Source organism: Neoarius graeffei, chromosome 2, assembly GCF_027579695.1.
Source record: "Neoarius graeffei isolate fNeoGra1 chromosome 2, fNeoGra1.pri, whole genome shotgun sequence".
Classification (NCBI taxonomy): domain Eukaryota; kingdom Metazoa; phylum Chordata; class Actinopteri; order Siluriformes; family Ariidae; genus Neoarius; species Neoarius graeffei.
This window is the reverse complement of record NC_083570.1, coordinates 9,472,439-9,500,049: the sequence shown is the minus strand read 5'-3', so window position 1 is coordinate 9,500,049 and position 27,611 is coordinate 9,472,439. Positions and strand designations below refer to the sequence as shown.

The 27,611-nt window shown below is 41.4% G+C and overlaps 2 protein-coding genes across 2 annotated transcripts in view; both read left to right on the top strand.

Annotated features, from left to right (window-relative positions):
- Window positions 1-27,611, top strand: part of LOC132868771 (E3 ubiquitin/ISG15 ligase TRIM25-like) — a 70,432-nt gene that overhangs the window by 9,464 nt on the left and 33,357 nt on the right. Inside the window, exons 2-3 of the mRNA XM_060901941.1 lie at window positions 1,982-2,077; window positions 2,252-2,479. Of these exons, the coding sequence (XP_060757924.1) occupies window positions 1,982-2,077; window positions 2,252-2,479 (324 nt within the window). The remainder of the gene's footprint in view (window positions 1-1,981; window positions 2,078-2,251; window positions 2,480-27,611) is intronic.
- On the top strand, window positions 19,265-21,570 carry LOC132880310 (stonustoxin subunit beta-like). The gene has a single exon (XM_060913782.1). The coding sequence runs from the start codon at window positions 20,259-20,261 to the stop codon at window positions 20,838-20,840; it is 582 nt and encodes a 193-aa protein (XP_060769765.1). The 5' UTR covers window positions 19,265-20,258; the 3' UTR covers window positions 20,841-21,570.

Below are 27,611 nucleotides of genomic sequence, written 5' to 3'. Positions count from 1 at the left end.
TGTAAGAGATCAGCTTACATTTCGATTTCATTCATTACATACGGTTTCTACCGGCTTTTTTAGTTTGTATATATTTTCATTGTAAATAAAGTGTAAATATAGTGTTGTCAAGTTTGCTATCTTAGTTCCAGAAATTTCGTTTATTTGAGTGACTGAACTTGAACTTGAGGGGGCTAGTCAGCTAGCAAGAAAGCTGCGCACGGATGCCAAGCATTGTTGATTTAATTTTGGCGAAGCCATTTGCCAGTCTTCCTTTCGAGGAAAAAATTAAAATTAAAGAGCAGGGTAGACCAACGCCTCAAATTGACTTGGTGAAAAAGGTAGGGAATAATACTCGTTCCTTTCAGCTCTCCTGGTACGAGAAAGTGAATTGGCTAACAGGAAGTGACCCACATCAACAACAGTAAAGAGGCTACTTTAGTAACATGTCATGGATGGACCAAAAATATAGAATCTATTTAAAATGTTTATGCTGAGTATATTATATTGGAATATATATTTCTCTGGATATGAATTAAACACCGCTACAATTTGGAAAACATTTTTAAACAAAAACACAGCCGAGAACATTTCACACTACAGACCTGGATTAAAAGTGAAGGGTTATCAAAATTGTCAATAAAACATCTCATCTCATTATCTCTAGCTGCTTTATCCTTCTACAGGGTCGCAGGGAAGCTGGAGCCTATCCCAGCTGACTACGGGCGAAAGGCGGGGTACACCCTGGACAAGTCGCCAGGTCATCACAGGGCTGACACATAGACACAGACAACCATTCACACTCACATTCACACCTACAGTCAATTTAGAGTCACCAGTTAACCTAACCTGCATGTCTTTGGACAGTGGGGGAAACCGGAGCACCCGGAGGAAATCCAGGCGGACACGGGGAGAACATGCAAACTCCGCACAGAAAGGCCCTCGCCGGCCACGGGGCTCGAACCCGGACCTTCTTGCTGTGAGGCGACAGCGCTAACCACTACACCACCGTGCCGCCCTCAATAAAACATTTCTCAGTCAAAATAAGTAAAATATAGGGAAAGTGTCATTGAATGAAATGTGTGGCACCCAGCTCTATGTTTGGCTCCCCAAGGTCAGTGCTTGTGCCTATTCCAGAACACTCTGCTGTTACTGCTGAGGTTCCTGACAAAGAGCTGCTTTTAATAATGATCAATTTTTAAACAATATGCCACAATTTTAAAATATAAAATTTTAAAATATACCCCCCCCCAACACCACCATCATGTATATTGGACAGTAGGCTAATGGGCCAAAAGAACCTGTTATTTCACAGTTTGTGACCCTGCCAACAATCAGCCAGATCAGAGGCAAGAGTATGGGCAAAATTGATGTTTTTTCTTTTAAAATCTGGAAATATTGTAACCGACCAGCCTCCCCTGTTTGAAAGACTACCAGCCACCACTGGTACTTAAGTAGAGAACTCAAGTAAATGTACTTCGTTACTGTCCACCTCTGATAATTAACTCGATGTTCTTGCAATGTACAAGAAAACTAATTGAACACCACCAGCAGATTCAACACCAGTTTCCCCCGCTGACTGTGAGAGTCCCTCAGAGCCGCATGCGCATTCTGTGGATTCGGCAGCGAGCGAGTCGCTCTTTGTTTTGAACGAGTGCTCCGGGTCTCTCGTAAATTCCAAGCAAACTAAAGGACGACTTGTGCTACGATGTTGTTCAGGAAAACCATGTTAGCTTGATGATGGATCTTAAGAGGTCATTTAAAACTCTCTTGGCCTTAAGAGGCTTTCGGGAAACCCAGCCCAGATCAATTAGTGAACATCTCTCTCTCTCACTCACACACACACACACACACACACACACACACACACACACACACACACACACACACAGAGAGTACATAACCTTCAGAGCGAAACATGAATGTACTTTGAACTGACATTAATATGGAACCAGTTTGCTCGTACTGTATAAAAAGCTGAATGTATTTTATTTGTCCTCAGAGTGAGTTAAAGGAGGAGCAGATGAAATCCCAGCAGAGAATCCAGGAGAAGCAGAAGAAGGTGCAGGAGCTGAAACAGACTGTGAACACTATAAAGGTGAGCAGTGAGCAGAGACAGAGCTGCTCCTAGAAACACACACAACATGGACAACGAGTCATTTACAGTCCCAGTAAGAGAGGGAATGATAGATGAGCTTTAAATCTTGTGTGTGTGTGTGTGTGTGTGTGTGTGTGTGTGTGTGTGTGTGTGTGTGTGTGTGTGTCCTAACAGCTCGGTGCACAGACAGCAGTGGAGGACAGTGAGAGGATCTTTACTGAGCTGATCAGCTCCATGGAGAAAAAGCGCTGGGAGGTGACGGAGCTGATCAGAGATCAGGAGAAGGCTGAACTGAGTCGAGCTGAACGACTCCTGGAGCAACTGGAGCAGGAGATTGCTGATCTTCAGAGGAGAGTCACTGAGCTGGAGCAGCTTTCACACACACACGACCACATCCATTTCCTCCAGGTAACACTCACTGTCTGATCTACAGAGCCAGCTGTTCCTCACACACTCTCTAAAACACCTCTCATTAAGGGAACAATAAATGTCCCTGTCTGACATCACAAGTGGGTTTTACATTTCATTTGCTTTCTGTAGGTTTTAGCTTCTGGACATCGCTCTCCTCTCTTCCAAAGACCAGATTTTCACACATCCAGCGTCACTGTCCATCAACATCTCTCATTTGATGGAGTGAGGAATTCTCTCTCAGATCTGAAAAAGAGACTCGAGGAATTCTGTGAGGAGGAATTCAACAAAATCCCTCCACTTGGTAAGAGGAGCTGTTCCTGCTGGAGAAACACAGTGATGTGTTATTTCTTAGCGATGCTCCTGCTTTCTTTTCTGCAGACACTTTATTCACCCAACACTTTGAACTAAAACACTGATTTAAAAATGAATAAACTGACTGGATCACTTTAAACTCTTTCCATCTTTTACACAAACTCATGTTTCTATTTTTCTCTCCACAGCTGCAGCAGTTCAGATCATTTCAGGACCAGAACCACAGAGCAGAGAAGAGTTTCTGAAATGTACATCTAACACACACACACACACACACACACACACTTCTAGGCCTGTCACGATAACAAATTTTGTTGGATGATATATTGTCTCAGAAATTATTGCGATAAACGATATTATTCTTGATGTCTTTTCAAGACAATTTTATGCCACTAGTAAAATAATAATGATCATGCAAATACACCCTTTCATAGAACAGTAAACTTTTTAATTAAGTCAACTTATTGTGGGTGGTAGAAAAGGGCAACTGGACTTGCTCGAGGATTCTTGAAAACGTTTCACCTCTCGTCCGAAAGGCTTCCTCAGTTCTGTCTGACTAATAGGGAGTATCAGATATTTATCCTCTCCTGGATCAGAATCAGAATTCTGATGACAAGCTCATCTAAGGCCCTGTCCACACGGCAACGGATTCAGGTGAATCCGATAAAATTGTTTATCGTTTCGGCCTGGCGTCCACACAGCACCGGCGTTTTGGGTGCCCCAAAACGAAATCTTTTGAGAACGGGTTCCAGAGTGGAAAGATCTGGCAACGGCGCCGTTGCGAAGTCGTCTGGATGAGTAGAACGGATTTGTTTACGATGACGTCACAACCACATGTGCTTCACGCCGGGTAGAAGTGTAACGAACTCGATGCGAGTTGTCAACAAATCCTATAACTTGGTTCATGAAACGCGCTTACAAAATATTTTCACTGTGAATATTTATTGTGTAATGGTGCAAAGTGAGAGAGAGAGAGAGAGTGAGAGTCAATCCCGCCAGCAAAAATAGGGAAAAAAAGGAGCGATCTCACCTCTTCAGATGTTGGTTTAAGTCCTACAATACATTCCTCAAAAAGGGCATAGAAGAACAAATTAATCCATCAACGTGTAGCATTCAATTTATTCCGGACCATTAAAGACGCCACCTTCCGCGTAGAATCATACGTCATCCTCGCCGCCATATTGGATGGGTCAAAGCGGAGAATAAAGATGCCTCATTCATGTGCTGCGTTTAACTGTACCAACAGGTTTGCCGTCCAAACGAGATCACATGGGATTACCTTTCACAGGTGAGACTGGAAAAATACTTTTCATTGTATTTGGTCATTATAATGTAATTTTACGAACAGATTTTTCTGACTTTGTGGCTAATATGAAGTCACGCGCATAATAGTTTATGCGCATGTGTCCTTACTTCTTCTATTGTTCTGGTGTCTCCGATGGGACCGTCTTACAGTGCCCCTAGAGGTGTGGCATGTGTATTGCATCATTTTCAGCAAACATTGCGTTGCCATATGTACCTGATATTTTACTGATCCGTTGCCCATGTGGACGCGATATTTTTTTTAATAACATCTCGTTGCCGTTGTCGTGTGGATGTAGCCTAAGTTGTCGTTGAGGCATCATGTTGGTGTGGGTCACTGGAGGCTGGTGTGAACGGCGAGTCATTAGGGTGATCAAAGGATTGCCCGTTAGGGTGATCAATGGAAAGCTGACTCTCTCTGTCCTCCTGTGAGTCACCGAAAACAGCTGGGTCCTAGCGTACGTGGATGATACCTGAGTTAAAATCAAAATCCATGAGGTGGAAGCTTTCTCGAAACACATCAATGCAGTGGATAGCAACATCAACTTCACTTGGGAGGATGTCAGTGGGAATAATCTAGTCTTCTTGGATTCTGATGTACACATTAGACAAGACAGAAGCCTTAGTATCGAGGTCTACCGGAAACCCACACACACAGACCAGTACCTACTTTCCGACTCTCACCACCCACTGGAACATAAATTGGGGGTCATTAGGACCTTGCAACACAGGGCTCAGAACATTCCTACAATGATAGAGGGAAAAGAGAAGGAGCAGAATCATATCAAGAAAGCACTTCAGAACTGCGGGTATCCCAACTGGGCTTTCCTAAAGAGCATAAAAAGGAACATAATGGACAAGGATGATAACAGGAACAAATGCAAGAACATTGTCATTCCCTACATTTCTGGTCTATCTGAGAAACTCAGGAGGATCTTCTACAAACACAACATTCCGGTACATTTCAGACCCAGTAACATCCTGAAGCAGAAACTGGTTCACCCTAAGGACAGAATGGAGCACTTGCATGTGACGTCACAGCCGATCCAGATTGTGACAGACACCATCTTGTCGGTCAAACGCCATATTCCGCCTTCTACTTCTACTTCTGGTTCTACTTCTGCTTTTACTTCTACCTTTTCTTCTGGAAAACCCTACTATATACAATTCTACTACAACGGCTGCGGTTACAAGCTCTCCCTACCTGTGCACGTTTTTTATGTTTTTTGTGTGTATTTTTGCGTGTTGTTCGTCTGTACCGGACTTCAATATCCACTACAACCGTATGGACTTACTGGACATTGGTTTCCAGCAGAAAATGACGGTTTGTGGCGATTTCCATCGCATGCACAACATTCCAGACGAGAAAAAAAAAACATTCTGGACGAGATAGCGAGACCAGCGGGGTCTCCGTGGATTGTTATTGGAAGCAAAGCGAAGGGGGCGGTGTCGGGAGCGGAAGCAAAAGCGAGGCTGCAGGCAGAGCCGGCCTGTTGACTAAGCTCAGAAAACAGCCACTCAAACCTCCACTGCTAAGCCTCTACCTCTCCATCGCCAGATCCATGTAAACAAGACGGACGATTTGGAATTACAACTGGAATTACCTTATTCTATTCTATAATCGGCTGGTCAGTGCTATACTCAATACTTAAGTGACTTACCCATCCAATGAGGATTCTTGTTTACAAGATGCCACATCTGAGTCGCTGACAAATCCTGAATTTCTGTAAAGATAACTGTCCAGAGATTTATAAGCATGCAGTGCTTCACCACTGAATAGCGAGGGAAAGTTGATGAGGTAATTTTACACGGGTATTCCGCTGGCAGTTCAAAATCTGGTCGTGAAAACTCCGTCCGGAAAGCCATAAGGGTCATTAATCTGTAGATCGTTTATTTTAGACATATATCTAGTTATCTGTTCATTAGAAAAATGAGCCGTGTAGTCCGTCGGTTGAAATTGATCCATTCTGTACACGAGTGCAGCAGTATTCAGCGGTGTTTTTGACCGACAAGATGGCGGTTGTGTACTTTCCGGTCACGTGACTGCAAGATCTCTATACCCAGACACAAACAGGACAACATAGTGTATGCGATTCAGTGCAGTGAGGAATGCATGGACACATATATTGGGGAAACAAAACAACCGCTATACAGGCGCTTGGCTCAACACAGGAGAGCCAGCTCCTCAGGCCAGGACTTGGCTGTCTACATTCATCTTAACAACAAAGGACACTCATTTCAGGATTGTAACGTACGCATTTTAGCCAGAGAGGATCGTTGGTATGAGCGAGGAGTTAAAGAAGCCATTTTTGTCAACCTGGAATGGCCATCACTGAACAGAGGTGGGTGTCTAAGACATCATTTATCAACCAGCTACAATGCGGTCTTGGACACTCTTCCCAGACAGCTTGGTGTACGCCAGGACTCAGCTGTTTTCAGTGACTCACAGGAGGACAGAGAGAGTCAGCTTTCCATTGATCACCCTAACGGGCAATCCTTTAATCACCCTAATGACTCGCCGTTCACACCCAGCCTCCAGTGACCCACACCAACATGATGCCTCAACGACACCTTAGATGAGCTTGTCATCAGAATTCTGATTCTGATCCAGGAGAGGATAAATATCTGATACTCCCTATTAGTCAGACAGAACTGAGGAAGCCTTTCGGATGAGAGGTGAAACGTTTTCAAGAATCTTCAAGCAAGTCCAGTTGCCCTTTTCTACCACCCACAGTTTACGATGACCTGGATGATTTGAGAATCTTCACAGACAAGTTAACTTATTAAATTCCATGAGTCTGGCAGGGGGAGTCGCTCTCTTCTGTGGGATCTTTAACTAGTTTTAGAATGCTAGTTTAAGCTGATATGTGATTGATCTAATGGTAAAACAGCACGAGGGCTCGAGAACTTTGACAGGTTACAATTTTACTTGGCAACAGAATGTATCTGAATTCTGATTGGTTGTTGTGTCTGAATTCTGATTGGTTGTCGTATCTGAATTCTGATTGGTTGTTGTTATATTATTGCCCTTTTGTTGTGTTCTTGAGCCCAGAGTGGGGGGAGGGGGGAGTGACAGGGTTCTACAGAGAAGTTTTCACTGCAACCGAACATGCTGTTTTCGTGACCACGCCCCCAGCGCGGATATTCATGTTCACATTGTTCAGTTTGTTTTTCTCTTTTATTTTAGATTTCTGTTATCTGACTCTGGATCCCAACACGGTACATCGTCACCTCATTCTGTCTGAGAAGAACAGAGCGCTGAGAGGCAGTGGGAGAGAGCAGCGTTACTCTGATCATCCAGAGAGATTTGATTCCAGGGAGCAGGTGTTGTGTAAGGAGAGTGTGTGTGGACGCTGTTACTGGGAGGTGGAGTGGAGCGGTGCTGATGTTGTGTCCATATCAGTCTCATATAAAGACATCAGCAGGAAAGGATGGGGTTATGAGTGTCGGTTTGGATTCAACAATCAGTCCTGGAGTCTGTGCTGTTCTTCTTTTTCTTCTCTCTCTTTCTGTCACAACAGCATTGAGACTGATCTCAGAGTTCCATCCCCCTCCAGAATAGGAGTGTATGTGGATCACAGTGCAGGAACTCTGTCCTTCTACAGCGTCTCTGACACGATGAAGCTCCTCCACAGAGTCCACACCACATTCACTCAGCCTCTATATGCTGGGTTTGGGGTCTACTGGGTTTCTACAGTGAGATTGTGTGATCCAGAATAAAAGTGTGTAGTGTTTTCTGTAAAATTCCTGCACGTTGCCACGTTGTTGCTCAGTCGTCTGTTTCACTAGAACACAATCCAGCTGCACAAAAACACTCATTTTAATATTTAAATTATAAAATATGCCAATGTCGTGTTCATCCCATATTCAGCCTGGATGATGATTGGCCCGCAGATAGAACCTTATAAATCCAGGTTTATCTGTGAGTTTGGGATTTTTATTCAAATATTACAATCAAAGCTTTGCAGAATAAAAGATAAGAGCACAGGAGAATAAAGTTTCCCCCAGTGATGGAGTTTCTGTGCTGAACTCATTTTCAGACAGAAGCTTTTAATACTGAGGTCAGGATGTCAGCAAGCTGCTGTATTGATACGCAACGGGGTTTTTCTCCACTTTGGATGGATATTTTTAGATTATTTAATCTGTGGGAAATAACTACAGTGTCTTAAATATGTGTTTGTGAAAATCACTGTAAACATACAACTGACTTTTTCCTCAAAAAAACATCTCTTTTAATGTTGTCATATATTGTCTGTGTGAATAATGATGATAAATCTGTCTCTGTGAACTGGATCTGTCTGTGGTCTGACTCCTGATTTAGGTTCTGAACATGATTGTTGGAAAAACTTTTTTTTTTTAAATCTTTTTCATTTTCAATCAAAGAAAGCAAAAAAAAATCTGTTACAGTTGTCTATTCTGATTGGTCAGAAGGTGTTGATTAATTTTCTATAACAGCAGCTCTGACAGTAGTGCAGGTTTATGTTAATGGGCTTGCTCTAATACGTTCTTGTTTCTATAGTAACAGCTCATCAAAGTGAAATTATTTTAGACCTGTGTGTTCACAAATAAAAATGAAAGAAACGTGGATAAACACTGTAATATTTAACCTGGACATTTCTCCTCCAGACCACCAGAGGGCGCCTTTACACACATTTTGAATCAATTCTTCACTTCCTCCACTCATTTCCTGTTTATTGTTATACATAGATCCTACAGTAACTGTGAACCCTTCCCGTGTGTTAGCAAATCTCCTCAGTTGTGAGCCGTGTTTATTCTGGATAGATCTCCTGTTGATGATCTCGCCTCGTCTCTGTCTTTCCCTTTGATTTTAATGATATTTCTGGTGGATGGGGTTTGAACCCTGCACTGACTGGGATTAGGTAAAGTCTTGTGTTAACACTACTCGCAGATTTCTGTCTTCTGCCTTTCAGGAGATTCATTTCAGTCTGTTAATAATGTTAAAATGACCCAATGGTAAAATGACTTGTGTCAGTGTGGGTTTCCTCCTGGTTCTCCAGTGTTCTCCTACTTCTCAAAGACACATCTAATGACTGATTGAGGCGACTCAGGATCTCTGATCTCAAACATATTCATCTACCAACTTCATTTCCATCTCAACAATCTGTTCATGAGAAAGTGGGACTTCTATTAGCAATAAACAATGCAAAATAAATCAAATCAGGTTTTGACTCCCCTTGTGGTAATAAAGAGTCATTTATTCCGATTCATTTTCACTCCTCACTAAATTCCAAACTGACAGAATGAGGAAAATATTTCAGCAGAACTGAAGTGCAGATGACAGTGAAATATTTCTGCTTTATTTCCATCCTTCAAGGAATACTCCAGAGTGAAATGCTTTCTAGGTCTATTTTCTTAATAACATTACAATCTGAGGAAACAGCTACCTGAAAACACTTTGCTATGTTCTTGTAGCCTTCTCCTGCTTTGTGAGCATCAATTATTTTATTATTCAGAATGTGAGGAAGTTGCTTAGAGGAGCCCATGGCTGTTGATTTTAGAGACAAGTTTGAGGAGTCAGAGAATTTATACAGCTTTGAAATATGCATCATCTGACCTTTCCTAACAAAGAATTTGAACAAGCCACAGCTCAATAAGCTAATTAAGGTCTGAAACCTTGGTAAAAGTAACCTGAGAACTCAAATGTATTGGGGTGCCCAAACTTTCGCATGGCATTCCTTTTCTTTTTTCACTCTCCAATTGTACAAAACAAAAATAATACACAAATCCTGCATAAAACGCTGAAAAGAAATGTCTCGTCTTTACCTTTATGCCTTTTGGTGATCAGTTCATCTTCTGCTCACTTAACTATTCACAGTAACAGACATTTTCAGCAAGGGTGCCCAAACTTTTGCATGCCACTGTATATATATCAACTGAGTCAACTAAAAATGATTATTGTGTTGCGCTGTTTGAGTTGTTCTCGATGGAAAAACCCGATAAATATTAAATTATCTGGAGACAAAAATAAGTTATGTAGGTGCTCGCGCTTCTAGTTACAGCCAAAATCAAACAGCCAATCAGAATAGCGAGGGGCGGGGATGGACGAACACGGCTGGGATCCCTGTGTGTTCATGAAAAATCAACTCGATGGGTTTCCAGATTTTCGGCCCGTGCGAAAGCTCCGCTATGAACATGTTTCAGAGCAATATGCTGCCGTCCAGACAAAATCTTTTTCAGGGAAGGCCTTCCTTCTTTCAGCGAGACAACGCCAAACCACTTTCTGCACATATTAAAACTGCATGGCTCTGTAGTAAAAAAGTCTGGGTGCTAAACTGGCCTGCTGCAGTCCAGACCTGTCTCCCATTGAAAACATTTGGTGCATTATGAAGCACAAAATATGACAAAGGAGAGCGCAAGCTTTTGAGCAGCTGAAAGTGTATATCAGGCAAGAATGGGACAACATTTCTCTTTCAAAACTACAGCAATTGGTCTCCCTCAGTTCCCAAATGTTAACAGAGAATTGTTAAAAGTAGAGGTGATGCAACACAGTAGTGAACACACCCTTGTCCTTTCTTGAACTTTCTTGAACCATTTTGCTGACATCAAATTCAAAATGAGTGTATATTTTTCAAAAAACAATAAAATTTCTCAGTTTCAACATTTGAAATGTTGTCTTTGTACTATTTTCAATGAAATATCGAGTTTCTATGATTTGCAAATTATCGCATTCTCTTTTTATTTCCAGTTTACACAGCGTCCCAACTTTTTTAGAATTGCCGTTGTATTTTTCAGTGTACAAAATGACACATCATACTCTTTATCCATTTATATTTACATTTAATGTTGTGGAACGTCCATGAAATGAGTTAGAGCCTGTCGTCACTATCGTTATAGCAGCTATAAGTGAGTTGTTCCCTCACCAGCCTGCTTTTTTCTCTCTCTTGAAGTTAACAAGACAAAAAACAGATCTTGTCATGTATCGTGAAGATGTCACACTGCATGAATAAGCAGTGAATTTACCAATGATTCCAAAATGTTCTACATAATGTGGACTGAACAGCTATTTACAGTCAGAATCAACTTGTTCAGCTCCCAAATGGCTCGGCATGTTTGTTTGTTTTTTGCTCCTTTTTAGTCGAATTACATAGAGCTGAAATTGTTTCATTAAATGATTCAGAAAAGGCACAATCAAGCTTCAGTTATCAAGGTGGTGCAAACATGCAGGAAGTCCAGCTAACATCGATGCACTAATGTTCTGGTGCTGATCCATTATGAAGACTTGATGAAGATCCATTATGAAGTCAGAAAAGAGAGCGAGAGAAAGAGAGAGAGGTTGTATTGAATTGTATTAAATGCATGTTGTGTTTCATTGAATAAAATTTACTTTTTTGATAGAACCTTATAAATCCAGGTTTATCTGTGAGTTTGGGATTTTTATTCAAATATTACAATCAAAGCTTTGCAGAATAAAAGATAAGAGCACAGGAGAATAAAGTTTCCCCCAGTGATGAAGTTTCTGTGCTAAACTCATTTTCAGACAGAAGCTTTTAATACTGAGGTCAGGATGTCAGCAAGCTGCTGGACAGTGTCTTGCAAAAGTATTCATCCCCCTTGGTGTTTGTCCTGTTTTGTCGCATTACAAGCTGGAATTAAAATGGATGTTTGGAGGGTTAGCGCCATTTGATTTACACAACATGCCTACCACTTTAAAGGTGAAAATTGTTGTTTTATTGTAACATATGCAATAATTAAGATGAAAAAAAACCCAGAAATCTGGAGTGTGCATATGTATTCACCCCTTTCATGTGAAACCCCTAAATAAGAGCTGGTCCAACCAATTCACTTCATAAGTCACATAATTAGTTGATTAAGAGCCACCTGTGTGCAATCAAAGTGTCACATGATCTGTCACATGATGTCTGTATAAATCAACCTGTTCTGGAAGGACCCTGACTCTGTAACATGACAAAACAAACAACATGAAAACCAAGGAGCCTCCAAACAGGTCAGAGACAAAGTTATGGAGAAGTACAGTATAGATCAGGGTTGGGTTATAAAAAAATATCCCAAATATTGAATATCTCACGGCGCACCATTAAATCCATTATAGCAAAATGGAAAGAATATGGCACCACTACAAACCTGACAAGAGAAGGCCCCGCCCAACAAAACTCACAGACCGGGAAAGGAGGGCATTTATCAGAGATGCAACAAAGACACCAACGATAACACTGAAAGAGCCGCAAAGATCCACAGGGGAGATGGGAATATCTGTCCATAGGACCACTTTAAGCCGTACACTTCATAGAGTGGGCGGGGCTTCATGGAAGAGTGGCCAGGAAAAAAAGCCATTACTTACAGAAAAAAAAAATAATAATAAAAAACATGTTTGGAGTTTGCCCAACAGCATGTGGTAGATTCCCCAAACACATGGAAGAAGATTCTCTGGTCAGATGAGACCAAAATTGATCTTTTTGGCCATCATGAGAAACGCCATGTGTCGCGCAAACCCATCACCCTGAGAACACCATTCTTACAGTGAAGCATGGTGGTGGCAGCATCATGCTGTGGGGATCTTTTTTGTCTGCAGGGACAGGAAAGCTGGTCAGGACTGAAGGAAAGATGGATGGCACTAAATACAGGGCAATTCTGGAGGAAAACCTGTTTAAGTCAGCCAGAGGTTTGAGACTGAGACAAAAGTTCACATTACAGCAGGACAACGATCCTACAGTAAACATACTGCTAAAGCTACACTGGAGTGGTTTAAAGGGAAACATTTAAATATCTTGGAATGGCCTCATCAAAGCCTAAACCTCAATCCAACTGAGAATCTGTGGCATAACTTGAAGATTGCTGTACACCAACGCAACCCATCTAGCTTGAAGGAGTGTGAGCAGTTTTGCCTTGAGGAATGGGCAAAAATCCCAGGAGCTAGATGTGCTAAGCTAATAGAGACATACCCCAAGAGACTTGCAGCTGTAATTGCAGCAAAAGGTGTCTCTACAAAGTATTGACTTTGGGGGTGAATTCTTATGCACACTCCAGATTTCTGTCTTTTTTATCTTAATTATTGTTTGTGTCACAATAAAACAACAATTTTCACCTTTTAAGTGGTCAGCATGTTTTGTAAATCAAATGGTGCTAACCCTGCAAAACATCCATTTTAATTCCAGCTTGTAATGCAACAAAACAGGACAAACACCAAGGGGGTGAATACTTTTGCAAGACACTGTATAATGGTTCAAGGAATTGATCCAGAAGGTGGCAGCAATGCAACAATAAGGACACTGATTGCCTTTCAACACAAGAAAGAAGAAGTTACTGTGAACCCTTCCAGTGTGTTCGTAAATCTCCTCAGTTGTGAGCCGTGTTTATTCTGGATAGATCTCCTGTTGATGATCTCACCTCGTCTCTGCCTTTCCCTTTGATTTTAATGATATTTCTGGTGGATGGGGTTTGAACCCTGCACTGACTGGGATTAGATAAAGTCTTGTGTTAACACTACTAGCAGATTTCTTTCTTCTGCCTTTCAGGAAATTCGTTTCAGTCTGTTAACAATGTTAAAATGACCCAAACGTAAAATGACCCGTGTCAGTGTGGGTTTCCTCCTGGTTCTCCAGTGTTCTCATACTTCTCAAAGACACGTCTAATGACTGATCAAGGCGACTCAGGATCTCTGATCTCAAACATATTCACCTACTAACTTCATTTCCATCTCAACAATCTGTTCATGAGAAAATTCTTCATCGACCCAGAATAATGTTCTTGATAAATCATGATATAAGGAATAAAAGAGGATGAGGCATGCTGCTCCAGGAAACTAATCTGCGATGAGGTGATGGGATGTGACCCAACACAAAGTGGATTAGTTTCCACAAACAGCAGGTCATGAAGGGTTCTGGCACTCGTGAAGCCTGGAGCACTCATACTGAGTGAAATGGAGATTATGTTGAAAAAAAGATCCACTTTTGTGATTTATTTTCGCAATAAACAATGCGAAATCAATAAAATATGGTTTTCTTTCCTGACAGCTGCAACACTCTTTAGGGATGAAGATCAGTTTAAAGATGTCACGAGGAAAAAGCTGTTCAAGTGAAACAATTGTAACACTGGGGAACACAATTTTTGTTGAGTTAGGTCTGACAGCTGTTTTTAACTAATTTTTGGGTGCGGAATCCAAAACTGATCTCAGTTTTTCTCTATCATGTCAGGTTTTGAACTATAGGAGCCCCGTTTTCTTAAAAAATATGAAAAATACTGTACTTAACAGATATGTGCTTGTTTCATAAAAATTTACAAATATTGACATACAATGAAATATGAAAGACACAGGCATGACTGCAATGCTTATTTAACACTTATGTTTTTACAAAGGATATGGTTACTGTAATTGTAATTGTGTGCAAGTAGTTAAGGTAAAAATTTACGTTTATAGCTCTTTCTGGAGTGTTCAACTTGAGGACTATTGCGTTTGATGCTCCAACAATAGTCAGCCATCATATGTACATCCCATCTACCCTGATAACGTTCTTCCATAACTTTCAAATCTTGGTGAAATCGTTCACCTTGCTCGTCGCTAACAGCACCAAGATTTTCCAGAAAGCTGGCAAGATGGCAATGCAGAAAATGTAGTTTAATACTCATGTTGCAACCAAGCGCTTTGTAGCGCTCCAACAGTTTCTGAACAATTTCTGTGTAATTACTTGCACGTGTATTTCCAAGAAAGTTCTTGATGACGTCTTTGAATGATAACCAAACATTCTTCTCAAGGTCTGACATAGTCCCGGTGAACTGTTCATCTTTGATGAGCTGTCGAATTTGTGGACCATCAAACACACCGGCCTTGATTTTTTCAATTGACAGTCCAGGAAATTGCAAGATGATGTACTTGAAACAGTCACCATCAGTTGGCAATGCTTCTACAAATTGCTTCATGAGACCTAGTTTTATGTTCCGAGGTGGGAATATTATTTTCTTCCTGTCAACAAGTGTAGAATGTTGGGATCTCCAGGTTTAAGATCAGATCTTGGAGGCCAATTCGTCTCAACCCAATGCTTCTCTCGAGCTCTGCTATCCCACATACAGAGAAAGCAGGGATACTTTGTGTCCCCATGTTGCTGACCAAGAAGGAAGCACACCATTTTAAGGTCAACACAGATTATCCAATTGTGTTTGTCATATTGCAATAACTCAATGACTCTCTTTACATCTCCATGTTCTTCACAAAGACAGACAGAATGCCCAATAGGGACTGCACTGAATAAATTGCCATTGTGTAGAAGGACACACTTCAAACTCCACTTTGAGCTATCAATAAACATTCGCCATTCATTCAGATTATAGATTGAAACCCCTAATTCCTTCAGTAAACCAGGAATGTTATGGCAAAACACAAAGCCGCTATCACTTTGAAAGTACTGCAGAAATGTACTTTCTTTGGTTTGAAAGTATGATACCTTCACTCCTTGTTCAAGTAAGTTTTTCTCATTCAGTCTTGATGCTAAGATTTCTGAAGCTTTTTTTGATAGGCCCAAATCATGTGCCAAATCATTCAACTCGTGCTGATCAAATCCCCTATGAACTGAATCCTTGTGAATTTCAAAATCTGCATAAACAATGCGAAATCAATAAATTGTCAAATCAACAAATTTATCAACAAGGCTGAAAGTTGTGCTTGAGGTGTCAGTAGGTGGAAAAGTCCAGAAAATTAAGATCCATTCTGTGAGTATGTCATGAAATTAATCCTAATCAGTGCGGCTACATGAGTTATATTTCTGCACTGAAGGGAGATGATATGGTTAATAGAGGAGTGCTCATGATCTCTCTGTGTTTGTGCTCCTCCTCTTCCTCTATTGCTCTTTCACACACAGAACCAGGAAGTAACTTGTCATTTCAGAGAAAACAAAACTGATCTCACTCTCTCTCTCTCTTGTTGCGATTTCAGGAAAATGGCGGAGGCCAGTATTTCAGTAGCTCAGGACCAGTTCATGTGTCCAGTGTGTCTGGATCTCCTGAAGGATCCGGTGGCTATCTCCTGTGGTCACAGTTTCTGTAAGGTGTGTATTAATGGCTGCTGGGATCAGGAGGATCAGAAGGGCGTCTACAGCTGTCCTCAGTGCAGAGACACTTTCACGCCAAGGCCTGTTCTACGCAGAAACAACATGCTGGATGAAGTGGTGGAGAAACTGAAGAAGACTGAAGTCCAAGCTGCTTCTCCTCCTCACTGTTACGCTGGATCTGGAGATGTGGAGTGTGAGTTCTGCACCGGGAGAAAACACAAAGCCGTCAAGTCCTGTCTGATTTGTTTCACTTCATTTTGTGAAATTCATCTGAAACCTCATCTTGAACGTCCTGCTTTGAAAAAACACACATTAATTGAAGCCTCAGCAAAACTCCAAGAAAAGATCTGCTCTGAACATAACAAGCTGATTGAGATCTACTGTCGTACTGATCAAGCCTGCATCTGTTATTTGTGCATGTTGGAGAAACATAAAAACCATGACGCTGTTTCAGTTGCAACAGAAAGAGCTGAAAAACAGGTGAGAACTAGAAATCTTTCCAGAATTAAATCATCTTAATTATAGTTTCCCATCTAGAAACAGGTGCTTTAGTCAGTGATATGATTTGAACTTTAATTTCAATGTGTGTTTCAATCAGAAGGATTCTGTAAAAGCTGATTAAAATTGTCTGTGTTCTGGTGAACAGAGTGTTAAATTTATCTTCAGTGATGGTCGTAATCTGGTTCGGGGTGGGTTTCCTGATAACCTTGCCCTTTAGACCTAAAGAGAGAGTTGAGGGACTCTCTTAAAGAATGAACGTTGTCTCTGTGTGTGGTTTTCCGGAATTCACTCGTAAGAAGGAGTCTAAAGAGCAACAGGACAAAGTGCGTCTTTGCAGTTCGCGTCCCTGATATAGGCATTAGTAGCTGCTAAAGGCAATCGTATTGGACATAACTAACAGTGTCCAAGTTAACTAGCTGTGTGTAAACATTAGCCATGGACAAGACTATGGCAACTTGGCGGGCAGATCCACAGAAAATCATTTGACTAATCAGACTGCATAGCTATTTCAACACTATCACTAACTCTAAATGCACAGACAACTTCACTGCAAGCTAATAAAACGTTTATATCCCTCAATATGCTTCCACAGGTGGGATGGCGAGTTTTTGTAGGCTGTGATGTGCTCCGTTTTAGGCAAACAAAGCAAACATTTAAAGCAAAATGACTCTTTTATTCCTTTCAGAAAACTGAACCATGGGTTCTAGCTATAGAACCGTGGGTGTGTGCATTCCCCAGAAGAACTGCCTCCTTCCATTCTGCCATCAACTGATCGTGTTAAATAATGCTGCAGAGAAATCATTGATCTTGATTTTATCCAGTCTATGGACGTGACGTGACCCTAGTGATTACTGATAGACTGTCTCAGTGTCACCTGCGGAAAAACCAGTCACGTTTTAGAAAAGAAAAAAACATCCACTTTCAAAGCTGCTTCATAGTAATGACTAACGAGGACCTTGATAGAAATGTAGTGGAGTAAAAAGTATGATATTTGTCTTTCAAATGGAGCGAAGTTAAAGTTCCCCCAAAAAAATACTCAAGTAAAGTACAGATACTCAAAAAGTGTACTTCAGTACAGAACTCAAGTAAATGTACTTCGTTACTGTCCACCTCTGATAATTAACTCGATGTTCTTGCAATGTACAAGAAAATTAATTGAACACCACCAGCAGATTCAACACCAGTTTCCCCCGCTGACTGTGAGAGGCCCTCAGAGCCGCATGCGCATTCTGTGGATTCGGCAGCGAGCAAGTCGCTCTTTGTTTCAAACGAGTGCTCCGGGTCTCTCGTAAATTCCGAGCAAACTAAAGGATGACTTGTGCTACGATGTTGTTCGGGAAAACCACGTTAGCTTGATGATGGATCTTAAGAGGTCATTTAAAACTCTCTTGGCCTTAAGAGGCTTTCGGGAAACCCAGCCCAGATCAGTTAGTGAACTTTCTCTCTCTCTCTCTCTCTCTCTCTCTCTCTCTCTCTCTCTCTCTCTCTCACACACACACACACACACACACACACACACACACACAGAGTACATAACCTTCAGAGTGAAACATGAATGTACTTTGAACTGACATTAATATGGAACCAGTTCGCTCGTACTGTATAAAAAGCTGAATGTATTTTATTTGTCCTCAGAGTGAGTTAAAGGAGGAGCAGATGAAATCCCAGCAGAGAATCCAGGAGAAGCAGAAGAAGGTGCAGGAGCTGAAACAGGCTGTGAACACTATAAAGGTGAGCAGTGAGCAGAGACAGAGCTGCTCCGAGAAACACACACAACATGGACAACGAGTCATTTACAGTCCCAGTAAGAGAGGGAATGATAGATGAGCTTTAAATCTTGTGTGTGTGTGTGTGTGTGTGTGTGTGTGTGTGTGTGTGTGTGTGTGTGTGTGTCCTAACAGCTCAGTGCACAGACAGCAGTGGAGGACAGTGAGAGGATCTTTACTGAGCTGATCAGCTCCATGGAGAAAAAGCGCTGGGAGGTGACGGAGCTGATCAGAGATCAGGAGAAGGCTGAACTGAGTCGAACTGAACAACTCCTGGAGCAACTGGAGCAGGAGATTGCTGATCTTCAGAGGAGAGTCACTGAGCTGGAGCAGCTTTCACACACACACGATCACATCCATTTCCTCCAGGTAACACTCACTGTCTGATCTACAGAGCCAGCTGTTCCTCACACACTCTCTAAAACACCTCTCATTAAGGGAACAATAAATGTCCCTGTCTGACATCACAAGTGGGTTTTACATTTCATTTGCTTTCTGTAGGTTTTAGCTTCTGGACGTCGCTCTCCTCAGTGGAACAGACCAGACTTTCACACATCCAGCGCCACTGTCCATCAACATCTCTCATTTGATGGAGTGAGGAATTCTCTCTCAGATCTGAAAAAGAGACTCGAGGAATTCTGTGAGGAGGAATTCAACAAAATCCCTCCACATGGTAAGAGGAGCTGTTCCTGCTGGAGAAACACAGTGATGTGTTATTTCTTAGCGATGCTCCTGCTTTCTTTTCTGCAGACACTTTATTCACCCGACACTTTGAACTAAAACACTGATTTAAAATGAATAAACTGACTGGATCACTTTAAACTCTTTCCATCTTTTACACAAACTCATGTTTCCATTTTTCTCTCCACAGCTGCAGCAGTTCAGATCATTTCAGGACCAGAACCACAGAACAGAGAAGAGTTTCTGAAATGTACATCTAAAGCACACACACACACACACGCTTCTGGGCCTGTCACGATAACAAATTTTGTTGGACGATATATTGTCTCAGAAATTATTGCGATAAACAATATTATTGTTGACGTCTTTTCAAGACAATTTTATGCCACTCGTAAAATAATAATGATCATGCAAATACACCCTTTCATAGAACAGTAAACTTTTTAATTAAGTCAACTTATTCAGTTCCATGAGGCTGGCAGGGGGAGTCGCTCTCTTCTGTGGGATCTTTAACTAGGTTTAGAATGCTAGTTTAAGCTGATATGTGATTGATCTAACGGTAAAACAGCACGAGGGCTCGAGAACTTTGACAGGTTACAATTTTACTTGGCAACTGAATGTATCTGAATTCTGATTGGTTGTCGTATCTGAATTCTGATTGGTTGTTGTTATATTATTGCGCTTTTGTTGTGTTCTTGAGCCCAGAGTGGGGGGAGGGGGGAGTGACAGGGTTCATCTCATCTCATTATCTCTAGCTGCTTTATCCTTCTACAGGGTCGCAGGCAAGCTGGAGCCTATCCCAGCTGACTACGGGCGAAAGGCGGGGTTCACCCTGGACAAGTCGCCAGGTCATCACAGGGCTGACACATAGACACAGACAACCATTCACACTCACATTCACACCTACGCTCAATTTAGAGTCACCAGTTAACCTAACCTGCATGTCTTTGGACTGTGGGGGAAACCGGAGCACCCGGAGGAAACCCACGCGGACACAGGGAGAACATGCAAACTCCGCACAGAAAGGCCCTCGCCGGCCCCGGGGCACGATCCCAGGACCTTCTTGCTGTGAGGCGACAGCGCTAACCACTACACCACCGTGCCGCCGAGTGACAGGGTTCTACAGAGAAAAGTTTTCACTGCAACCGAACTGCTGTTTTCGTGACCACGCCCCCAGCGCGGATATTCATGTTCACATTGTTCAGTTTGTTTTTCTCTTTTATTTTAGATTTCTGTTATCTGACTCTGGATCCCAACACGGCACATCGTCGCCTCATTCTGTCTGAGAAGAACAGAGCGGTGAGATACAGTGAGAGAGCGCAGCGTTACTCTGATCATCCAGAGAGATTTGATTTCTGGGAGCAGGTGTTGTGTAAGGAGAGTGTGTGTGGACGCTGTTACTGGGAGGTGGAGCGGAGCCTTGTTGGTGGTGTGTCCATATCAGTCTCATATAAAGACATCGGCAGGAAAGGACGGGGTGATGAGTGTGGGTTTGGATACAACAATCAGTCCTGGAGTCTGCGGCGTTCTTCTTCTTCTCTCTCTTTCTGTCACAACAGCATTGAGACTGATCTCAGAGTTCTATCCCCCTCCAGAATAGGAGTGTATGTGGATCACAGTGCAGGAACTCTGTCCTTCTACAGCGTCTCTGACACGATGAAGCTCCTCCACAGAGTCCACACCACATTCACTCAGCCTCTATACGCTGGGTTTGGGGTGTACTGTAGTTCTTCAGTGGTTTATACAGTGAGATTGTGTGATCCAGAATAAAAGTGTGTAGTGTTTTCTGTAAAATTCCTGCACGTTGCCACGTTGTTGCTCAGTCGTCTGTTTCACTAGAACACAATCCAGCTGCACAAAAACACTCATTTTAATATTTAGATTATAAAATATGCCGATGTCGTGTTCATCCCATATTCAGCCTGGATGATGATTGGCCCGCAGATAGAACCTTATAAATCCAGGTTTATCTGAGTTTGGGATTTTTATTCAAATATTACAATCACAGCTTTGCAGAATAAAAGATAAGAGCACAGAAGAACGCCGCAGACTCCAGGACTCCAGGAGTTTCTGTGCTGAACTCATTTTCAGACAGAAGCTTTTAATACTGAGGTCAGGATGTCAACAAGCCGCTGGATTGATACGCAACGAGGTTTTTCTCCACTTTGGATGGATATTTTTAGATTTAATCTGTGGGAAATAACTACAGTGTCTTAAATATGTGTTTGTGAAAATCACTGTAAACCTACAACTGACTTTCCTCCAAAAAACATATCTTTTAATGTTGTCATATATATTGTGTGTGTGAATAATGATAAATCTGTCTCTGTGAACTGGACCTGTCTGTGCTCTGACTCCTGATTTAGATTCTCAACATGATTGTTGGAAAAACTTTTTTTTTAATCCTTTTCATTTTCAGTCAAATAAAGCAAAAAAAAATTCTGTTGCAGTTGACTATTCTGATTGGTCAGAAAGTGTTGATTAAATTTCTATAACAGCAGCTCTGACAGTAATGCAGGTTTATATTAATGGGCTTGCACTAATACGTCCTTGTTTCTATAGTAACAGCTCATTGAAGTGAAATTATTTTCGACCTGTGTGTTCACAAATAAAAATAAATATTTAACCTGGACATTTCTCCTCCATGCCACCAGAGGGCGCCTTTACACATTTTGAATAACAACTTCCTCCACTCATTTCCTGTCTGTTGTTATGCACATAGATCCTACAGTAACTGTGAACCCTTCCACTGTGTTAGTAAATCTCCTCAGTTGTGAGCCGTGTTTATTCTGGATAGATCTCCTGTTGATGATCTTGCCTCGTCTCTGCCTTTCCCTTTGATTGTAATGATGTTTCTGGTGGATGGGGTTTGAACCCTGCACTGACTGGGATTAGATAAAGTCTTGTGTTAACACTACTCGCAGATTTCTTTCTTCTGCCTTTCAGGAGATTCATTTCAGTCTGTTAACAATGTTAAAATGACCCAAAGGTCAAATGACCCGTGTCAGTGTGGGTTTCCTCCTGGTTCTCCAGTGTTCTCCTACTTCTCAAAGACACATCTAATGACTGATTGAGGCGACTCAGGATCTCTGATCTCAAACATATTCATCTACCAACTTCATTTCCATCTCAACAATCTGTTCATGAGAAAGTGGGACTTCTATTAGCAATAAACAATGCAAAATAAATCAAATCAGGTTTTGACTCCCCTTGTGGTAATAAAGTCATTTATTTCAATTAATTTTCACTCCTCACTAAATTCCAAACTGACAGAATGAGGAAAATATTTCAGCAGAACAAATGACACTGAAGTGCAGATGACAGTGAAATATTTCTGCTTTATTTCCATCCTTAATGAACACAATGTGGTAGTTTTTAGTGCTTGTAGTAAGACACGGTCCTGCTGTAAATCCTCTTGTGTGTCTTTTAGTGAAGATACAGAATTGATGTTGAAAGGCTGCTGGTTTTTTTTTTTTCAGTGATGTGGTGCTACTCTGTAAAACTGAGCCTCCAAATAACAACTCGATTGTATTCGCATATTATAGAATTCTATCTGGAGTTCTGATTTTAAAATGTGATTTCACTGCATACACTTCATGGACAGAAAGAAAGGACAAAATGGGAAAAGAATATAAATGACATACATGATACTTTCTATTGAAGTACAGAAATCGATCTCTGGCCACATTTACCATTTAACATTCATGTGTAGGCGACAATAAAATCAAATTCACTTTAAAGAATTCCTTTATCTCACTTTAGCCATTTATTTCTTTATAAATTTTCAGAAAATGAAAAATTGAGTGATTTATTCATTAAATTTAAATGACTGCAATTTAAACTTGTCTTATCATTTATGACCACTAGAGGATGCTCATAGACACGTGACGCTGCAAGAAATGAACCATTTTCAATATTTTTGCTGAACTCACATCAGAACAGACTGAAAACTTGTCTTATCATAAATATAATCAATAATATTGATTCATGATGAGATGAATGGTTTATTCGGTCCCTGCTGTGTGTCATACTGTAACTGGGTTTAATGGAACAGCAGCTTTTTAGTCTCGTTAAAAAAAAAAGACAATAAGTCCAGTAAATTTCTCAGCTTCATGATGTTGGAGTTCTACGTTATTCAGTATTTCTTAGTATCTCTTGCTCTCAGTGAATAGAGAGGTTCTTTGGAGAATTCCTGGTGCCCAGATAAACTGATCACAATGATTCGTCTTCTCCATGATGGGATGACTGTTTCTGTTCTCTGTGAAGATGAAGAACTGGAACCTTTTCCTGTGAAAGTTAGTGTAATACAAAGCTGTGTAGCCACTACATTGTTTGCTCTCTTCACAGGTGCTGTCCTGCATGTAGCCAAGCCGAATCTGCATAATCTGGGCAGCACGGTGGTGTAGTGGTTAGCACTGTTACTGGACTATACCTGGAGGATGCTCTGGACTCTTACAGTAATGCTTTTATGGCTGAGGACTAAAGTTGACTTGCTAACTTTAGGACTGCAGTTATCATGAACAGTTTTGCACTCAAGTTTCCATCAATGAAGAATTATAACATCAACGAAACTGTCCTCATGTTAAAACTGTTAATATTATAGTCATGCTGTCTGTTGTTGCCCAAATGAGGATGGGTTCCCTTTTGAGTCTGGTTCCTCTCGAGGTTTCTTCCTCATGTAGTCTGAGGGAGTTTTTCCTTGCCACCGTCGCCACAGGCGTGCTCATTGGGGATAGATTAGGGATACAATTAGCTCATGTTTTAAGTCGTTCAAATTCTGTAAAGCTGCTTTGCGACAATGTTTGTTAAAAGCGCTATACAAATAAACTTGACTTGACTTGACTGTCGCCTCACAGCAAGAAGGTTCTGGGTTTGAGCCCAGCGGCTGACGGGGGCCTTTCTGTGTGGAGTCTGCGTGGGTTTCCTCCAGGTGCTCTGGTTTCCACCAGAGCCCAAAGGCATGTCGTTAGATTAACATGGGGTGCCCTTAGGCTGAGGTGCTCTTGAGCGAGGCACCTAACCCCTAACTGCTCCCTGGCTGCTGTAGCACGGCTGCCCACTGCTCTGAGTACGTGTTTGTGCTCATTGCTCACGTGTGCGTTCACTACTTCAGATGGGTTAAATGCAGAGAGGAATTTCACAAGTGTACATGTGATGAATAAAGTTGTTGTTCTTCTTCTTCTTATCATGGAATACAGATAGTTTATCAATACAATGGTACAACCTACATCATTTGCAAGCTAAAAGTAAGGTGTCTACAGCCTCAGTTGTGGAACTTCAGTATGCTGATGATGCTGCGCTCTGTTCATACTCAGAAGCTGGCTTGCAGAGAATCACAGATGCCTTTGCAGAAGCCTACAAAAGACTCAGGCTATCACTGAACTGCACTAAAACAGAGGTTGTGTGTCGACCTGCCTCTGACACCTCCATCCCAATCACCACCCAACCTGAAATTTCTGTGGATGGAACTGTTCTTAAGGTAGTCCCACACTTTAAATATCTCATCAGCTATGTGTCAGGTGATATTTCCCTTGACCATGAAATTAATAACAACATCAGTGCTGGAGCAACAGCTTTTGGCAAGCTACGTAAGCATGATTTTGATCATCACGAACTTGAGTTGAAAACTAAAATAAGAGTCCATAATGCCACTATAATACCAATGCTCCTGTATGGGTCAAAAACATGGACTACGTACCAATATCAAGTAAAACAACTTGAGAAATTTCACTGAAGATGCCTACGGTACGATCCATCATGAACGCCCAATGGTATGATCGTGTTACCAATGCTGCAATTCTTGATAGAGCCTCCTTAACAAGCATCGAGGCTATGCTTCAGCAAAATAGGCTGAGGTGGTATGGACATGTTGTTAAAATGGATGCAAAACAACTTCCAAAACAGCTTTTCTACAGTCAGCGACCCACAGGAATGAGAAGCATTGGTGCTCCTAAGAAGAGATACAAGGATGCCCTAAAAAGAACTTTTAAAGAGTGTGGGATTATTGATTGGGCTACAGCATCAACTGATGGACTGCTCTGGAGGCGTGTGGTCTGCAATGGAGTTGAAACCTTTGAATCCAATCGACGGAAATCAAAGGATGAGAGACACAAGAGACGAAAAACTGCTCAAGCCCTAAAACTGGCACAACCTCCTGGGCAGATGCCTGTATAGTCTTTCAGAGACCACCATGTTCATGTCGAGTGGCAGTAAGAGAGTATTTTAGGTGGAATGCTTGTGAGAAACACACACGAGCTGTTACTATAGAAACACTAATGATTTGCAGCTGCACTCCTGTCAGAGCTGCTGTTATAGGGAATTAATCAACACCTTCAGACCAGAACTCCACAGCACTCAGTACAGGATAATATACATTAATGATCCATTATTGTGGATCAGAAAACCTGACAACTGATTCAGGAGCCCACAGAGTAAACCCAGCGTATAGAGGCTGAGTGAATGTGGTGTGGACTCTGTGGAGGAGCTTCATCCTGTCACAGACGCTGTAGAAGGACAGAGTTCCTGCACTGTGATCCACATACACTCCTATTCTGGAAGGTGACGGAACTCCGAACTCGGTCTTAATGTTGTTGTGATAGAAATGAAGAGGAGTCCGAGAACACACCAGACTCCACGACTGATCGTTGTACCCAAATATGGTCCGTCTGGGCTGCTCTTTTTTATTGGTCCCTTTATATGAGACTGAGATGTACACACATCCCTCACTGCTCCTTTCCACCTCCCAGTAACTGCGTCCACACACACTCTCCTTACACAACACCTGAGCGATGGAGGTAAACCTCTCAGGGTGACAAGGGAACAGCTTCTCTTTATAACTGCGTCTCACCGCTCTGTCCTTCTCACACAGACGGAGGGAACCATGTGCCGTGTTGGGATCCAGAGTCAGATAACAGAAATCTGAAAGAAAAGAGATGTTGCGCAATAAAGTTTATCGTGTATTAAACACTGGGGTACAATGGGTCATAATTAAACCAGTAATTCATTAGTGCCTCATATTGACACTCTCTCACACCCTCAGTTTCTTACACATTATATCAGAGAGAGAGCAGGAGATTACACAATTAGATGATATTCCTTGTAGAATTGGTCGTATTCAAATTAGCATGGAAGGAGAGCTTCCTGAAGTATAGAAAAGCTCCTCGTGCTGCAAGATCAATGTATCTCTCCACCCTAATCAAAGATAACAAAATAATCCTAGATTCCTTTTTAATCCTGTAGCAAAATTAACTAAGAAAAAGACCACTACAGACACACATGCACCTGCAATATGCAGCAGCAACAACGTCATAATTTTTTTTCAATCACAAAATTGAAACTATCCAACAAAAAAATTCAAACTACTCATTTAAGCCCAGACAACTTAAATAACCCAGTCGTTAACAATATAACTGTATAAGCTCAGCAATTAGAATGTTTTACTCCTCTTCGAGAAATCAAATTAATTTCATTAATTTCCACATCAAAATCTTCTTCTTGTGTACTAATCCCTTACCTACATGTCTCTTCAAACAGATAATACCAGAAGCAATTTAAGCTCTTCTAGAAATAATCAATTCTTCCCTTAGAATTGGCTACATACGCAAATCCTTTAAACTTGCAGTTATCAAACCCCTGATTAAAAAACCTGACCTCGACCCCTGTCAGCCCAATGAAAGGCCATTATCAAACCTCCCCTTTATCTCCAAGATCCTAGAAAAAGCTGTGGCACAGCAGTTATGCTCATATTTACATCGGAATAACAACCATGAAATGTATCAGTCAGGATTTAGACCTCATCATAGCACAGAGACAGCACTGGTTAAAGTAGTAAATGACCTGTTGTTGGCATCTGATCTGGACTGTGTCTCGCTGCTTGTGTTGCTTGACCTTAGTGCAGACTTTGACACTATTGATCATTTCATATTCCTGGATAGACTAGAAAATGTTGTGGGAGTTAAGGGAACGGCCCTCTCCTGGCTCAGCTCTTATTTAACTGATCGCTATCAGTTTCTTGATGTATATGCTGATTTTTCTATGCATGCTGAGGTAAAGTTTGGTGTTCCACAAGGTTCTGTCTTAGGTCCACTGCTTTTTTCTTTACAGTATATATGTTACCTCTGGGTATGGTATAAGCATGGTATTAGTTTCCACTGTTATGCTGATGACACACAGTTGTAAGTTTCTGCAAAGCCAGATGAGACACATCAGCTTAATAGAATTGAGGAATGTGTAAAGGACATTAGACACTGGATGCTTATTAACTTCCTTCTGCTTAATTCTGACAAGACACAAGTACTTGTACTCTGATCTCATGCAGCTAGAAGTAAGTTTTCTGATTACACAGTAACTCTGGATGACCTTTCTGTTTCTTCATGTGCAGCAGTAAAAGACCTCAGTGTGATCATTGACTCCAGTCTTTCATTTGAAACTCATAATGATAACATTACCCAGATAGCTTTCTTTCATCTCAGAAATATCACTAAGATAAGAAATTTAATGTCAGTAAGATGCAGAAAAACTAGTTCATGCTTTTCTTACCTC

Coding starts and splice junctions, on each gene's coding strand:
- LOC132880310 (XM_060913782.1), top strand. CDS start 20,259: ATGTTCACATTGTTCAGTTTGTTTTTCTCTTTTATTTTAGATTTCTGT.